At 38.8% G+C, this 18,813-nt stretch overlaps 2 protein-coding genes across 4 annotated transcripts in view; both read right to left on the bottom strand.

Moving 5' to 3' along the window:
• The window catches only part of LOC104474853 (purpurin), a 226,954-nt gene that overhangs the window by 769 nt on the left and 207,372 nt on the right, over positions 1 to 18,813 (bottom strand). The window lies entirely within an intron of this gene.
• The window catches only part of HOOK3 (hook microtubule tethering protein 3), a 101,251-nt gene that overhangs the window by 69,250 nt on the left and 13,188 nt on the right, over positions 1 to 18,813 (bottom strand). For all 3 annotated transcript variants that reach the window (XM_086771228.1, XM_086771227.1, XM_086771229.1), the window contains exons 2-3: positions 14,927 to 15,012; positions 4,454 to 4,526 (exon numbers count right to left, since the gene is read on the bottom strand). In XM_086771228.1, coding sequence (XP_086627354.1) covers positions 4,454 to 4,526; positions 14,927 to 15,012 — 159 coding nt within the window. The remainder of the gene's footprint in view (positions 1 to 4,453; positions 4,527 to 14,926; positions 15,013 to 18,813) is intronic.

The following is an 18,813-nucleotide window of genomic DNA, read 5'->3' as shown; positions in this document are numbered from 1 at the left end:
CAGCACGTTATCATTCATCCCTCGAACATTTCACGAAAATCCACAGTACAGCTGTGTGGATGTTCCTTATGTTAAATGATAATTCCCTGCTCAGTTTACAGCCAGCTTGGCTGTAGTACAGTTAGCACATATTGTTCAGTACTAGACTGACCCTTATCACATAGCATTTACCTGATAAACTGACTGGATTGAAAGCAGAGATAATGTGCCTTGGGTTACTGAAGGCAACACATGAGCTGGCAACACCATATGTCATATGTTTTTTCTCCTATTTTTTTTTCTCACTTGTCATGTGAAATATATTTTTAATTAATTACAATTTACTTACTGGTTCCAAACTGAAGGTCTGAATGGGTAGTCTGCCTAGATTTCTCTCTTTATGAATATACTTGAGCAACAAAAGGAAAGCTTGATGTAGTGGACAGTAGAAATGCCCCTAAGCTCATGATTGCTGACAAAAAGGGAGCATGGGTCATCTAACCTTTGTCTTCTCTCTTACATCATGACAGCCAGTCCCCAATTCTGCATATATCTTTATATCACGTGGATAACTGAAATCCTGTAGGTACTGAAGACTGTGTAAATTGACTGATCCTTGTACATTTCAGGTCCTAAAGTGCCTGAATGGGAACTCCAATGTTCTGAAATGCTGTTCAACAGTGTCTTTCCTGGGTGATTATGTACAGACCTATTTCCCCTCACACATGTTATAATTAAAAACCTTATAACCTCTGGAAGTGTCGCTAGGACACACGTCCAAGTGGTGACAGAATTCTTAGTCAATCAGCTTCAGTTATCTCATTAAAGTACATATTCTTCCCAGCTGCACTTAAAATGTGGCAGGAGGGTGGGGGGAGGAGGGAAGGGAGAATGTGCATCCATAGTTCTCACCACATACATTAGGTTTCTGCTCTAAACTGCATTCTGCAGGAGCCTCTCTTCACTGATTAGAAATGAAGCCTAGAGAGAAACTATACCACTAGCTTTGCGGGTCATCCCCCTTCCAATCTGTATTCTGCAAAAAGAAATCCCAAAAAAGAACAGATACAAGACACTTCTTTGAGTTAAAAAAAAAAAACAAAAAAAAAAACTGAATGCAGCTCTGAACACAGAGAGCGTTCCCACATTAAACTTACACTTGGAGACATTGTTGACTTTGGAATTAACGGCATATCGAAACATAATTAAATATATAAGTTGCTAATTATCTTTTTGACAGAAATGAATGCTGGCTTACAATATGCCTATAATTTCTGCTTCTTGCTTGCAGAAAAATATTCACATGACAGGCTTCCACCCTTATCAGAAAAAAAAACCAAAAACCTCTAAAAGGTTGCTCACAAATACATGCTCCCTTCTCTTGCAAAGGAACAAGAGAGTACCAGAAAGATACTGTACACTGAAAACTAGCTTCCATTACTCCAACAGTCAATCCAGCTTGTACTGTAGAAGAATGCAGAGCAAACATAACTGTATTACTGGAAGGAGTAAAAGTCAATTATCAAAAATCAGGTTTGTTTACTTAGATGACAGGACTAATTAGTCTCTACCCTAATTTCATCAATTATTCCATTTTGCAATACTGTATCAAACACAAGGCATTCAAACTGTTCTAGTTGCAGAAAGTCTAGTGGCTCCTATGCTTTGAATGTGCTATTCATCAATGGAATACAGATTGTACTTTAATAGTAGCAATGTTATTGATGTTTAAGTGATGCTGTAGTCTGAACGCGAAAGCGAAAAGTCCACAGGAAAAAGTCAGAAATCAAGCTGAGTAATACATGTTCTTCCCTTCCCAAGCTAGGTACAACCACATTGAATGGAAGCATGGAAAAAAATGGGTGTCAGTTTTATACCATCTGTCAGACAGTCAACAACTTATTCTGTAACTGCCAAAAATTTACATGTGTGTATCAAATAATTGTTTAAATTTCTGTTCCATTAATGGTATTCCTGTACAACTTGACATTGGACTATTCCTGTTTCTTGATTAGGTAATTTCATTCCCGCAAAATTTTGGCCACAGAATTATTTCCTATGCTGTTTCGCATTTTCAATAAAGGCCATTTTACCTTCAAAATGTCTTCTTCAGCATGAAATACTAGTGTGTACACAGTTTAAACTCTGACTATATTAAAGTGTTCAGCTGTACATCAGGAAGGAGATATGTCTTTGGTTTTTGAGTTTGTTTTTTTTTTTTCTTACAACATAAAATTGCAGTTAAGACAGGAGGGAGAAGTAGGGTTTTTTTGTTCCCCAGGGGAAAACAAACTACTACATACACTGATGTATGCTATGCCCCAGAAATTTTAACCCCAAAGAAGTAACAATATGTTTATTTACTGAACACAGTAGACAAAGATTTGGTCAGCTCTAGTACACAGAACGCTTGCTGAATGCTTCCTACTCTGCAAGTCCTCCAAGTCCTAACATTTCCCTTTTTCTATCCTGATCATTGCTCAATCTCTCAAGTCAGACAACTTGCCCTGAAACCAAGAACATAACATAATTTCTGTGAATCTACATATTTGTTTCAAACTGGTACCACAACAGGAAAAATATTTTTAATAAGACAGCATTCTTGATGTTATCAGAAGGTGAACTGCATTTTAAATCTAGTGACAAACAAATAGAAGTGCACGGATTTAAAGTAGTCTGGCTTGTAGGAACACAAGTGACAGATTGACTGATAGCCATTTGAACAACTAGATTACTAACAGTGTTTACTCACTTATAAAGAAGATGAAGAGTTGTCAAAGTATAGGATTTACTCTCCTGGTTACAAAATAAGAGTTAAAATATCACCGTATTCTTCATGAAAAGGGAAGTGGTATATTAAAATCTATATAAAAAGCTGGAGTATGTATCTCAAAAAAAAAAAAAATCAGTCTCTAGTTCTTATTTACACGGATATATGAAAAATAAGAAGGAATCACATCAGCAAGAAACTGAAATTTGACCTGACATTTTTCCAACCTCAGTCACATAAGGAAGTTAAATTGCACAGCTTTTTTTTTTTTTTTTAATTCACACCTGCTAAGCCTTAGTATCTACCATATTGGTGGAAGATATAGTTTAAAAAAAAAAATAAAAAAAAAAATAAAAAAAAAAGATTTCTTAAGCTCCATATGAGAGTTACAGAAGCTGCTGCTCTGCTTTCAATCAGCTGAAATGCTATTATAAACAAGCAGTTATCAATTTGTTGTTTTCCAAATTTAACAGCCAAGACTTTAACATTCTTTAGAAAAAAGCCACAAAAATATTTTAGAGAAAAATAAAACCTTGTATCCAGCTTTACTTGAAGTTCCATACGTTTCTTTGAAAAGTTAATTTAAATTAACTGAAGAGGCAGAACAATGCTTTTTTAGGGATCACATCTTTTATTCACCAGCCAGTCAACATATTCTCATCAAGGTACCCATTTTTGCTGGCAGCCCTGGTAGACAAAACATTCTAAAGCAGCCCAGACTTGCACACAGCTGGCCAGGCAGCAGAGACCACGCTGACAAGTTTGCTGGTCAAGTCAAAACATAAACAGCAGTAGTATGCTTCATCCTTGTCTCACGCAGCACTTATCTGTATGTCCCTTCTAGTCAGCCAGTGATGTCGATGAGCCTGTAAGTACTAGAGCATTTCACAGTTGTAGCCCTTCCCCAGATGCTCAGGAGGGTTTTTGGTGGCTGGAACAAAATGGTTTTATAGGAAACATGAACTAAGGGACAAACCATCGCTATTTTGCTGCCCCAGGGAGTGAGACTAGAAATGGCAATTTAAGAAAGGTGCATGTATCATTCTTTGAACAAAACTGGTCAGAAACTACACTAACATCTGTATGTGAAACTATGTCCATCACATTTTATAAACCAAAATGCTTCTCTGACATACCACTGTAAATTCTATTGCCTTAAGGTTTGCAGAGAAAGTACTAGAATACCAAGTGACACAAATGACCCAACAAACAGATTACAGTTAAAAAAAAAATACTGAGTATAAACAACACATTTACTTCCTCTTCTAAAATTCAGTAGTTGTGCACCGCTGACAAAGTAAAAGGAAACAACACTGTGCCATTTTTATTTAAATAAATTGCTTATTATTCTGCTATTTTTATGCAGTTGCTTCTCAAAGCTCTTTTTTCAATGCTACTTTCACACTTTGTACTTCTAAAAATGTTTCAACATTTGAAAAACAAAGAGAGGTAATTGATGCATAAAATGAATTGTAATATTTTCTTTTTAAATTATTGAAATCTATTTACAAACTTAAAATGTCTTTTCTTTGCTAAACTGTAGGACTATAACAACATAAAAACAACTGTAATTAAAATGGTCTGAAATTCAAAATGCTGTACTATAAAGGAAGGTCTTAATCTAGAAATATGCTAATATTTAGATATAGTACTGTATTAAGAACTGAAAGATAGATTTGCAGACAAGCAAAGTAAATCAAATACCTTTAGCCTCCAATTTTCTCCAACTTCTGTTTTGATCCTGTTCAGCCAATTTTCATCAAAGTAAGCTGGATCTCTGAAACACAAAAAATACAGAGTATTTATTAAAAACAGGTTACAGAAACTGTGAGGATAACTTAGTGATTAAGCCTCTATCTCAGGATGAGGTTATTTGAATGACTACCTCTGTATCTGACACATGGCTTGTATATAGTAGTTCAGAATCCTGAATCACTTTTCTAAGGCCTTGCACCCTGTTGACAGCACAGCTTCATTTGTGTGCCATGAGGAGCTAATACTTTTGAGGAAGCTGCTGTACTTGCAATGCATTTTGCCAGTTTTTCCCTTTAAGTTCTTCAACAGTTGGTGCTGGAGCAATATTTGCTTGCATTACTTCAAAGTGTTACAAGAATTACTTTTACACATTCCACATTATGGATCCCTACTGCTATACACTGCTTACAACTATTCAACTTCTAAATGAGAAACTTGTGACTGAACAATACATATCTTGTCTTTATACAGTGAGAAGAATTTAAAAGTGTCGCTGAAATTAAGCATTTACTACTGAGAACACACTTTACTATTATTTAATTTATCAAACACTTACCAGTTTTTGTAAATCTCTTTTCATGGTAACCCTAGACAAGTATTTTTGTGAACACCTTTCCTTAAAACTTTTTTATCTTTTACACTTTTGATGAGGCAATCAAGATAAAGAACATGTACTGCTTGTAAAGCATACTTCTATTTCTATAAACTTCTTCCCTCTTTTCCTTTTTCTTATAAGTACTTTCCGTAAGTTGCTTCAAGACAACTCCCAAGACTTTCTTGCCCCCAAGCTCCAAGATCATCTAAAAGGCTAACATTTTCTGCTCTTCACTTAAATAAAATTTTCCTTATAATATAGAATTTTGAAAATGCTATGATCAGAACTAAGGAGAAAATGCACTACAAAGGTTTTAAAGGAGCAGGTCAACACAATATAAGGAAAGGCTCATATTCTATCCAACATATAAAGTTGATACAGTCGGAGGGGGGGAACACTTCTTTTTTTTGTAAGCATAAGGCTCTTAAGAGTCAGAGTGGTAGGCCAGGTTACAGTTTCATTGGAAGTATTGTAATTTCTGGACTTACACCACTACATTTGCCACCAAGTACTATTAGATTTTCTGCTGTATCCTTTACAGATAGAAAGGTTCTCTGCTGAGCTCTTTTTTAAGGGCAAGACACCATGGGATGTTTCAGCAAAAGCTCAAGAAAACTATGAATGTCTCTGGAGATTCAAATGACATCTACATAATATATGCTGTAAACCAGCAACCACATCAGTACTTACATTAGGCCACAAACTTTGTAGCCACACTTTGTACCTGATGCACAGTATCTCCTGTACTCCCATCTTCCCCACAATGTCTTCTTCACAATGCATCAAGGTCTGCAAGCAGCCCGTGATATAATATACAGCAACAGAGAGATCACAAACAGCAATATTCCTCTACCAAGACACTCCAATTGCTATTTTTACATGTTCTGTTACACAGTCTGTTGAAGATTATGGCACATTTCCTTTTCTCTGACACAGCATTCAAACATATAGCTGGAAGAACAGGTTTAATTACTTCTCACATTGATGGCTCCAAATTACTCCTATTCAAAAACAATGCAGTACTAGCACAGATGACAGAATTTTAAACTATGAAACAGAAAAAGCAATGTCTTATCCAGAGTTTCATCTGGTTTTGGAACAGATGTTTTCAAATAGCTCTCAAATAGCCTCTGCCCTCAGAAGACAGGTAAACCTAAGAATGGAATTGATCAGAATACACAGAAGACCTACTAAAGATGAATAAGGCTCAGATTTTACCTGAAACAAATGGCTCTCCTCACAAAAAGTCTTAATTTGCCTAATTTCCACTGTTCTAAGTTCATTTCTGTCCTCAAAAGTACAATTAAGGTTCAGAATTAATACCAACAGCAGTGCTTTCTCTCTATATCAAACTAATGGAAACAAAATCTGAAATAAAAAAAAGATTCCATGGGAATTCTAGAAATACTTTTTAAAAGGGGCTTCCAAACATTAGGTCATTCACAGCCCTTGTTGTGAATAAATGTCCCTCTGCTGAATCTTTGGAAATCATAATTCAATCAGAGTTGTTTAACTCCCTTAGTCCATGACATTAAGAAAGATGCCATCACTTCTTACAGCATTTGAAAAAGCATCACCTAAAGCAAACATGAAAATGCAGCTGTGACTACAAAACCTACCAGCTCATTTTGAAAAGCTACTGCACTAAACAAGGTCAGCAGAAAACTGACTGCAGCATCATTACCATGAGATAACTTGTTCGAACCAAGCATTCTGCATTCAGTAAGTTCTCCTGCCTAAATCCAAACTTGGACAATCTCTTACACTGTATAACTTTCCAGGTTTATAAAAGTATCTGTGTATCAGTTAACTGCTGCCTATTATCTGAATAGTACTGCAGATAACTAGAGCACAAAATACTTACCTTGTTATTAATACTGTATCACTTCATGTGATGTTGTTTTCAGTAGTGCTCTTTTATACCATCTCCATCTTATTTTGTATGCGAATTTGTCTTTTTTTAAGCAATCATCTCTCCACATCATAGATGCCAAGAGACAGAAATATTCTTCTGAAGAAAACCAACCCACAGAGCATGTAGTATAACTCATGATTATTACTCATTTTAACAGCAGTACAGTAAGCTGCTTTAAGAAATGTCTGTTTACAAAAATTTCCCTCCCCCAGCAATATACAAAAGCATGGATTTTGTGTTCTGCATGTATCAAAACATAGCCAGCATGCTGCAATGTATAATATTACAAATAAATAATTCATTAACTGGGGCACAATACACAGATGATAAATGAAAATTCATACCATCTCTTATGTTTACCGAGGCCAATATGACAGATGAAGAAGAATTAAAATAAGAGGGACACCTGGTAATAAACAGTTTCCAGAGTCAGATGAAAGAAAAATTTAAAACTGTGGTACAAACCAGGGAATTATGCTATTCTAGAGATGCCAATGGACAGTGAAAACATGAGTAACATCAGTGAAAGCTACAAAAAAAAAAAAGCCATGAAGAAGAATAGGATGCAGTTCAGAAGCAAGCTATGGCACTTCTACCTACTCTAACCAGCATAAGCTACATGATTTTAGGCAGACAGCCTACTCAGAGAGAGTTCAAACATTGTCTTTTGCTTCCAATCTTTACTACACTTTAAAGCATGTTGTAAAATAATCAATACTGATTGTGTACAGGCATCTTATCTTACTGTATTTCATAACAATTCTAGTCAGAGGGACCACTAACTTTCACAACTGAACAAAAATGAATAGTTAATCTTAGAATAATACAAAAAAAATATAAGCTAAAGCATAGGTTGAATTTCGCCCTCTAAGATAATACAGTTAGCACTGGAGAATTCCATCCAATGGTACTTTAACATGAAATTCAAATATAAAGGTTTTACGATAAAAAGAAAAAGTATCCTGGGATTTACCAAAATCTGTTTATTAAGAACCGAATCTGTAAGCAAAATGCTCATTCTTGGTTACATAGCACATACTTCTGCCCTTTTATATCACAGACTAGATGAGTGAAAAGCTTCTGAACCTGTCAGTAATTCCCTCTGTATCCTTTGCTTCTCAGTCTCTTCCAGCAGTTTTATTACAGCAAATTCTGCTACATGAGTTGTTACTTCTGATGAATGGCCCTTACTTACAAATGGACTGCTACCTTAAGTGCAAAAAAAAACCCCCAAAAAAACCCAAAAAAAACCCAAAAAACCAACAATGTACAAAAAAAAATGAGAACAATGGAAGAAGCTGATGGCTCCTTCTAAACACTCAATGCAATGAACATTTTTATTTATTAGCTGATGAATACACAATATTCTTCCTTTTTTTTTTCCTTTCACAGACAAAAAATTCCACAGTTCCATGTTGTGCAGATTTTCAGTATGTCTGAAGCCATTAATTCTCTAAACTAGGGATCTTTTGAAACTGTTCCTCATCATAAACTACTGTCTTAATTTATCTTAACAGAGTCGAGCAAAAATGCCAGGTGGCCTGCCTGGATGAACAAGGAGCTCCGGGACCAACTGAAAAAACAAAAAATATGCCCACAGAAGGTGGAAGCAAGGACAGATAGCCTGGAAGGAATACAGAGAGGTTGTCTGAGTAGCCAGGGAACAGGTAAGGAAAGCTGAAGCCCTGATAGAATTAAATTTGGCCAGGGACATCAAGGGCAACAAGAAAAGCTTCTACAGGTATGTCAGGGATAAAAGGAAGACCAGGGAGAATGTGAGCCCTCTCCAGAAGGAAATGGGAGATATGGTTACCAAGGACATCGAGAAGGCTGAGGTTCTCAATGACTTTTTTGCCTCAGTCTTCACTGGCGAGGGCTCTAGCCACATTGCCCAAGTCGCAGACGGCAAAGACAATGGGAGAATAAAAAACCACCCGCTATAGGAGAAGATCACGTTCGAGACCATCTAAGGAATCTGAAGGTGCACAAGTCCATTGGAATTGATTATAAGCATCTGTGGGTCCTGAGGGAACTGGCAGATGAAGTTGCCAAGCCACTGGTCATCATACTTGAGAAGTCATGACAGTCAGGCAAGGTGAGGTTCTCAATGACTGGAAAAGGGATAACATAACCCCCATTTTTAAAACGGGGAACAAGGACGACTCAGGCAACGACAGGCCGGTCAGCCTCACCTCCGTGCCTGGCAAGGTCATGGAGCAGATTCTCCCGGAAACAATGAGAATGCACACGGAAAGCAAGGAGGTGACTAGTGACAGCCAACACTGCTTCACTAAGGGCAGATCATGCCTGATTAATTTGGTGGCCTTCTATGATAGGGTTACAGCATCGGTGGACAAGGGACGAGCAACAGACATAGTCTACCTGGACTTGTGCAAAGCATTTGACACTGTCCCACATGACATCCTTCTGTCTAAACTGGAGACACGAGTTTGACGGATGGATCACTTGGTGGATAAGGAATTGGCCGCACCCAAAGAGTTCTGGGTCAACGGCTCGATGTCCAGTGATGAGTGGGGTTGCTCAGGGGTTCGTAATGGGCCCGGCCCTGTTCAACATCTTTGTCGGCAACATGGACAGTGGGATAGAGTGCACCCTCAGCAAGTTCGCCAATGACACCATCTGTGTGGTGCCGTCAACATGCTGGAGGGGAGGGATGCCATCCAGAGGGACCCTGACAGGCTGGAGAGGTGGGCCCATGAGAACAAGGGCCCAAGGCCAAGTGCAAGGTCCTGCACAGGGGTCAGAGCAATCCTAAGCACCAATACAGGCTGGGTGGAGAATGGACTGAGAGCAGCCCTGAGGAGAAGGACTTAGGCATGCTGGTTGATGAGAAGCTCGACATGAGCCAGCAATGTGCGCTTGTGGCCTAGAAAGGCAACCATATCCTGCGCCACATTACAAGAAGCATGGGCAGCAGGTCGAGGGAGGCAATTCTCCCCCTCTACTCCACTCTCATGAGACCCCAGTTGGAGGAGTGCATCCAACTCTGGAGCCACCAACATAAAAAGGACATGCACTTGTTGGAGAGAGTCCAGAGGAGGACCACGAAGATGGTAAGAGGTCTGAAGCACCTCTGCTATGAGGACAGGCTGAGAGAATTGGGGCTATTCAGCCTGGGGAAGAGAAGGCTTCGGGGAGACCTTATAGCAGCCTTCCAGTACCTAGAGGAGGCTTATAAGAAAGACAGGGAGATACTCTTCAGAAGGGTCTGTTGTGATAGGACAAGAGGTAATGGTTTTAAAATAGAGGGGGGTAGATTTAGACCGGGTATAAGGAAAAAAAAATTTCACAATGAGGGTGTTGAAACACTGGAACAGGTTGCCCAAAGAGGTGGAAGATGCCCCATCCCTGGAAATATTAAAGTCCAGGTTGTATGGGGCTCTGAGCAACCTGATCTAGTCAAAGATGTCCCTGCTATTTGCAGCAGGGTTGGATGAGGTGACCTTTAAAGGTCCCTTCCAACCCAAACTATTCTATGATTCTGTGATTTTGTTTCCACTAACTCTTGCCCTCATAAGCACTAATGGACTCTTTCTATGAAGGTGGGAATTAAAAAAAAAACAGGAAGAATACAGAGTTCAGGCTTTTAAACTTTGAAGTTTTGAAGAAGAAATGCTATCTTTACTCTCCTACAAAAATATATCCTGATCACTGAATGACCCCAACATCTTCCAATTTTCATCAATGCTCTACCTCACTTAATTTGTCTTCTTCACTGACTGCATTTTCTTCATTCATAGCAAACTCTTTCTAGTTCTCAATTGATATATTATTCTGCCTTTTCAGCTGTTTTTTAAATATCAATTATTTTACTGTAGTAAAAGTACCGATGCACTCAAAAGTTGTTCAGCAGTCTCTCCTCTCACATTTATGTAATTAGTATTAGTACTATTAGCCTCAAAGAATACACATTGATGAAGAATTCTACACTGGAGGCAGCTATCCTGAAAGACACCCAGCTTTCAAGGAATACCCTTCTTGATGCAAGAAAAGTAACAGTATTTAAGATTTGTGTTTCCAGTCGAGACAACAAATTTGTCCTTTGAAGATTAACTTGTTGAGAGATTTTCATGTCAGAGCCACAACTGTTCAATTTTTCACTGCAAATGACATCTATTTGCAGTTTCAGGCTGTGCTTGCTCCTTGCTATTTAACATCACTGCATGACTTTTCCAAACAACCTTAAGCACCCAGATGTCTTGCTCTTACACGTATCTATACTTGTAAAGATGTTCTTCCATTTGGTCATCTTTCTTAGGACAGAGAGGGAGCCAGCACTGCTAATATAAAAAGAATGGTAGACTGGAAAAGCTTGCTCTAGACTTGCTTCACATCATTGAACATTGCCCGATTCCTAATTATTCTTCCTGTGCTATCTGTTTGAAGGAGCAAAAGGAGGATTTCATTGCCAGTGCTGAATTTGTGTTTGTTTTCAAGACGGAATACTTAAAATGGCTTTGTCAGTATGCTTCTGATCAGTTTTCTAGTCAATCATACAACGCTTACCCTTGTATTTGGCCTATGTTCCCATCTCTCATGTCCAGGGAAACAGAAAATGTTTGGCTATTCTGTATAACTTGGTATCTACTTCAAAAATCAACTGTAGTCATCTTATGTTACTACAAAATAAAGAAGCAATAGTATTTCCCCTCAAAAATTGTTCATGTTATCATTCCTGTTTTACAATCTAAGATCAGCTTGCTGCTGCACTTCATATCAACAGGAATGCAGTCAAGATTTAGCAATATTTTTTACGATTGCCAAATCTCCAGATGAGAATCAATGTATTCATTGCACAAGCATGCAAAACGGCAAATCTGAAGCACAACTATCAGAAAGTAAGACAATAAATACTGATTTTGTCAGATTCAAATTATTACCTAGGATACAAAGGAAGAACTAAGAATTGCTTAGTTGACCTTTACATATAAACGTGGTAAACTAAAGAACTCCTACATTCAGTGGGCTCAGTAAACCTGAGCCATGCAGCAGCACAAGAAGGAACTGGCAAGCATTAGCAAAGGATGGAGGACCTTCATCTTCTGACTGACTCATCATCTAAGAAGGCTTGCTGCTTGCTAGGCACGTGAATCCATGGCATTGTTGAAAGACTGGCAAAGCTTGTCCAGCCCTCAACTATTACTCCTTCTGCTCTTCCACCTGGGCACCAGCTATATAGCTAGGGAGACCTGCAAAGTACCAAGTGTGATTACATGGCTCTAGAAGCTATGGTCAAAGCTCAAGTTGCGAAGGGCTTGAGGAGCAGGCAGGTGCTGCAAGTCAACCACCAGCTGCGAACTCAAGCTTGGAGCAGAGAATGAAGGACTGCTTAGAAGAGATGGGATCCACCTCACTATAGTGGGCACAAGTATCTTCACTAACAGGTTGGCCAACCTGGTAAGAACAGTTTTAAACAAGGAACAACAGAGATGGGGAATACAACCAAACATCAATGACAAAGTTAGTGGACTCTGTTGGGAAGCAAAGGGTGTAGAATGACATGAACAAAAGATACTTCATAGTCAACAAAACAGTGCTGAAGTGAGGTCACTCTAAGCACATGCAGTAAATAAGGAAAAGCCTACAGAAAAACTCTACAGGAAAAGGTCTCATTCTCGGGACTGGATGCACATGTGAAATACCTGTGCACTAATGCATGCTGCATGGAGAACTAATAGGAGGGAACAGAGCTCTGTGTTTAATTAAGAAGGCCACAGTCCCACTGGGATCATGAAGACATGACAGGATGGCTCACATGAAACAGCTGCTGCCATGAATGAATACATGGTCTGCAGGAAGAACAAGCTGGGAAGGAGCAACAGCAAGATGCCCTTTATGTGAGAGAGCAGTGGGAATGAATGAGCTCTGCCTTGGGATGGATGATGACCCATGTGAAAGATTATGGGTCAGGATGAACAGGCAGATCAACATAGGGTGACCCTGCTATAGGTGAGCACTACAGACCATCTGACCAAGATAATATCATCATGACCAAACTGATGAAGCATGTTTCTGGGTAAGCAGACAGTGAGGTGAGCTGAAAAAATGGCTGAGCTGGCAGGCTCAAAAGCATGAAGTCCAGCTGGAGGCCAGTCCACTAGCCACATATCCAATGGGTCAATACTATTAAATATCTTTAATAGTGACCTAGATGATGGAACAGGGTGCAAGTTTTCAGGTGATATAAAACTGGAAGGAGTATTTGATACACCTGATAGTTGCGCTGCAATTTGGAAGGATCTCGACAGGCTGGTGAACTGGGCTGACAGGAACCTTTCAGCAAAGGTAAGTGCAAACCTCATGCAGCAGTATATGCTGGAGACCAACTGGCTGGAAAGCAGAGCTTTGCAGAGAAGCTTGATAAAAATCAAGCTGAATACATTCCAGCCATATGTACTTGTAGCAAAGAAGGCCAACTACACCCTGGGCTGCATTGGGAAGAGTATTGCCAGCAGCCCAAGGAAGGTACAACTCAGCTCTGGTGAGACTACATCTGACGTGCTATGTCCTGGGCTGCCAGTAGGAGAGAGACCTGGACATAACAAGGAAGCTCAGCAAAGGGCCATTAAGATGATCAACAGACTGGAGCATCTGTCATACAAGGTGAGACTGAGCAAGCTGTGTCTGTTTAGACTCAACAAGAGATGGCTCAGTGGGATCTTACCAATCCTGTGTATAAATACCTTACAGCTCCTTCTTCTTTATACCCTCACATAATCTTGTCAGTGGTGTCCAGTGAACAGACAAGAGGTAGCAGGCACAAACTGAAAGACAAATACTTCCATCTAAACAAAGAAAAAAAATGCCCCTATGCCTTCCCCCCCACCCCTTCTTTAAACTATGAGGGCAACTGAATATTGGAACAGGTAACCCAGAGGGGCTGCAGAGTCTCCATCACTCCACAAACTCAAAATCTAACTGGACACAATCCTGGGTCAACTTGCTCTGGCAGACTCTGCTTCGAGCAGATGAGTTGGATTGAACACTGCAGAGATGCATTCCAGTGTCAACTATTCTATGATTCTTTGATGCAAACCAGAACTCCTCTAACAGAAAGCTGTTCATATCTATTCTGTATCTGTCTACTTCTCATTTTCAACAAATCATACAGAAAACTTTTTTCTGCATTTACACTCAAGGCAGTACCCTTGTCACATTAAAACAAATAAAGCAGAACTTTTTTTAAAAAGGTGTGTAGGAACTGGCAGGCTCAATTTGGACTGTTGACTTTGGTAAACACCACTTAGGTTTCTAATAAATTATTAAAAAGTTGTGTTTCTGGGAAAACGGGTAATTCTGTATATAGCTACATTTCAGTTGCACATCTGTAGTCCCCAGAAACACTCCAGAATACACTGAAATGTTGAACTAATGTATTTTATCTTATTTAATTTTGAAGTTCAAAAGAACAAAAGTATCTAGTGTAACAGCTATTATTCCTTCATATACTTTCAAGAATGTAGTATCTTTTCAAACAAATAAATTCACAGTTCCATTCAGTTTATCACAGAAGCTCTATTGATGAAACTAATTCTAACATTACTGACATACTGACTGTAGTTTCAAGCAATTATCAGAGCCAATACCTTACGTAGCACTGTTTTTAACTTTCTAAAAAACTTTGAATTTGTAAGCTTAGTTTTAATCCAACTTGCTTTCCAGTAAGCTCACACTTGAACAAATGCCTCCTTAAAACAAAAGGGTTTTTTTTCTTTGCATTTGAGATAGTTATTTGAAACTTCCGGAGAAAAAACCACCATGTTCCAGATTAAAGTACTATCTAAGCACAGGAAAAGCCACATCCTTATGGAATACCAGCCACGTTTGAACTAAAATACACAAAAATGTATGGATATTAAAACTGTGTGTATTTAATTAAACAATTTCTTACATTTTTTGGAGAACCTGGGCCATCACAACCCCACTCGTTAAGTCTTCCACGGTCTGGCATGGTGCCTCAACATTAAATGTCTGGATCTGCGGGAGAAAGGTAAAGGTTATCTTCTCTTACTTAAATGTCAAGGGATTTCCAAAATAAAAAACATATGCTACCAAACAGCAAATAGAGCAGAGTAAACCCTATGTGTTTAGTGTACATGTTAGGAATGAAGACGCTTCAGACTTAACAGCCACCAAGAAAATGAAATACTGACGGGGCTTAGCATCTTTGTTTTCGTGAACTCGTACACTTTGCTACAAAGAACAGCAGCATATTCCCCAAAAGGCAAATTTTACACAGCATTTTCTAATTTGGGACGTCACTGGACAACCTGTTGTCCTGTTCAAGTACTTCTAGAGTGTATATTCAAGTACATTCTCTCAATGAACATATGTAAGAAACTCAGCTTTTAGAAGTAACACTGATCACACAAAACTCTCATAGGCTCCCCACAATCAGAAGACCAGATGTAGAGGGACATACATACTCCAAACTTGACAGGGGTGCTATCAGATGGGAGAAGAGACCACAATGCTGCTAAACCCTAACAGGTCTATGCACTACTAGCATTCTGAATAGTCTGGAGTGTTATATTAACAGAGTGACAGACAGTAAGCTCTATATAATGGCAACCCTCTGGTCTTCAGATGGAAGCTAGGACTCAAAAATGCTGCAATTCTGAATGGGAAGGGCAAGGACCACAGGACTGAGCTGTTCAATGACAGAATTACTCATGACTAAAGATGAGTTAAGTTTGTAACAATTCCCCTCCGCAGACTGCACACTGAACACACAGAGATCAACCTAAGGTTAATTTTCTGAGGATGTTGTGTAATATTCTAGATTACACAGGAGTAAAAAGAACACCTTAAAAAAAACACTCATCAATACACATAATTTCTGTACAGCTTCTATTCATCAACTCCATTTTTATGCATACAGCATACAGGTTATCTGAAACCCTCCTCCTACTATATTAGCAAATGTACAAATATACAAGACAAAGCTCTTTTTTCCTTTACTCCCTTGGTGCAGAAAAGAGCCTTTCTGCTTCAGCACAGTCTTTTCAGCTGATCTAAGTTATTTGATCATATACTTTAAATGAACATTGTTTTTAAAGGATGTGGATGAATTTTGTGAAAACAGTTTTGGTATGTCATTTGGAGGGTATCTGCCTAATACTCTCTGCTATTATCCTCCTCCTAGGCGAAGCCCAGGCTTATTTGTAGGAAGGACTACTTGTGCACCAGGGATATGAAAGCCTACAAGAGAGCTTGCAGTTTCAGGATACATGAATGTTAGATATATCAATCACTTTTTTCTGAATGTAATGTACAACCATTCGTGCTTTAGTGGCATTTGAAATGCTAACACTGGTCCAAGCCATTTCCCAATAAATGCCCTCTAGATATGTATCTTACAGTAAAATACAATTTATGTAACAGTGGCAAATTTTGCAGGTCCTTTTTTGAGAAGGAGGCTCCCAAAAAAATAAGAGTACGATATCCAGATCCTCGTAATACCTTTGGAGTGTCATGTAAGCACTCTGGCATGACACTTACATTTAACATTAATTTGGAGAAAAGCACCTAGTGAATGTTCCTTTCTTTCCTTTACTCTGGAAGGAAAAAACCTAGCACGTGAATAGGGAAAAAAAACCCCAGCAATGATGTCCATGAAGAGCCAAAAAAATGAGCTCTCAGCCCATGTTTGTTGAGCAGTTGAGCAAGTTCAACAGTCACCAACGAAGAGTCATGAATGATGTTCATGTTCCAAGAGTACAAGAATAAATTACTGTGTGGCATACAAAACCAACAGAAGTGACTTCTACACTTCAGATTCAGTAGATTTTCCTATAGCTTGGTCTGAGCTACCCAGAAAACAAAGCTTCTCACTTCTTCTCCAGAGAATCAAGATTGCCAAGACACTAGCCGAAAATCAGTGTGGGTAGGTGGAAAAAGAATCAACCTACAGATGAAAACTACCTCACTAACAGAACTTAGCATCAAATTGCCATATCACCAGAAAATGGAATTTACCTACAGTCTCTGAATTGTGGCAGTACTGTTGAAAGAATACAGAGACAATTCTGAGCCTGTATCCACAAACTCAGCAACACATTCAATAGAAAATAGTATTTTCTAGGAAAAAACCTGCAATGACATCATAGATGCCTATACTTGAAGCTCAAGAAGCTATAAGGATAAAAATATCAAGTACAGATAATGAAAACTTGCTTCTAATTTTGCATATTATGTCTTTAAATAATGAAAATTTAAATAATTTTGCTGCACAATAGCCACATACGAAAGTCACCGAAGAGCTACTATCATGATTTTTCAAAAATAGACAAAGTGAAATGCTCTTTTCAAATAAGCAATACTGACATTAAGGAGGTCTTTAGACAGCAAACCAATCAGATTTTTAAAAGTTTATTTTGTATCTTGATATATGAAACACTTCCTTAACTAAATAAAAGTATACATAGGAGATACCACTATACTGACAGAAAAAGATAGGTTGCTAAGCCTATTTCCCTGACACAGAAAAACAAGATGCATACTTTCTGCTGTTTTCTAAATAATTTTATCATCATGCTTCCTGAATATTTCATGCTCAAGAAAAGTTCAAGACTATCACTAAGGCTCAGGGCACCAGTCTGAACTCTTTCCCCACAGTCATACATGTAGGATTGCCATTGAGGACAGTAAAGCTTTTCAGTTAGATGACAAAGAACAGAAAGAAAGACTAAAACTAACTATATTACTTGTTTCTTTACATACATTTAAAATTTGTAATAAATGTCTTTGCTTGCATAGGAAAGGAATACACAGCATAATATTTCAACTAAGGTGTCAAATTTATGCTACAAAACATTTATTCAGCTCTTAAAACAGATGAACTATATCCTTTTCATATCCTTCAGAGAGATGAAAGTAACAAATTTTCTTTAAAAAAATCCTACATGAAACAGCGTTACAAATTTCTGACAAAGTTAAACTCCTATACCTATACTATTCTCAGATAGTTCTACACCACTCTAAAGGTGTAGAACCTTAAAGTGGCTAAACCACTCTAAGGGACAGTAGAGTTCATCTTCCAGAAGGGAGAACTATAAGAATCTGGCAATGCAGAAGCAGAGTTCAGCTGTGGAGACAAAGAATCAAATATTTTTGTGTGTGTGTGCCTCTAAACAGCTATTCAGTAACAGCTGTTAAAACCCTGCCCTTCCTGTGCACTGTGATGTGTTTCCTCCTCTCTCACCGTGCTGGAATTGCTCCTGCTTCTTGACTGTGTGCAATACTGTCCCCATCGTTAGTTCCCCAAAGCTGTAAATTAATTCCTATTCCCTGTTTCAATTCTTTTATATCCACTTCCTATACTACTATATGGAGCATTGACATAATGCCTGAGGGACCGATGCCATCCAGAGGGACCTGGTCAAGCTTGAGAAGTGGGCCCATGTGAACCTCATTAGGTTCAACAAGGTCAAGTGCAAGGTCCTGCACCTGGGCTGGGGCAAGCCCCGGTACCAATACAGGCTGAGCAATGACTGCAGTCAGCTCTGCTGAGAAACACCTGGGGGTACTGGTGGATGAAAAACTGGAAATGAGCTAGCAATGTGCACTCACAGCTCAGAAAGCCAACCACATCCTGGGCTGCATCAAAAGTGTGACCAGCAGGTCTTAGGGAGGTGATTCTGCCCCTCTGCTCCGCTCTGGTGAGACCCAACCTGGAGTACTGCATCCAGCTCTGGGATCCTCAGTAGAGGAAAGACACGGACCTGCTGGAGCGAGTCCAGAGGAGGGCCATCAAGATGATCCGAGGCCTAGAGCATC

Source organism: Chlamydotis macqueenii, chromosome Z, assembly GCF_036417535.1.
Source record: "Chlamydotis macqueenii isolate bChlMac1 chromosome Z, bChlMac1.mat, whole genome shotgun sequence".
NCBI lineage: Eukaryota > Metazoa > Chordata > Aves > Otidiformes > Otididae > Chlamydotis > Chlamydotis macqueenii.
This window is presented reverse-complemented; position numbering and strand designations above follow the sequence as displayed.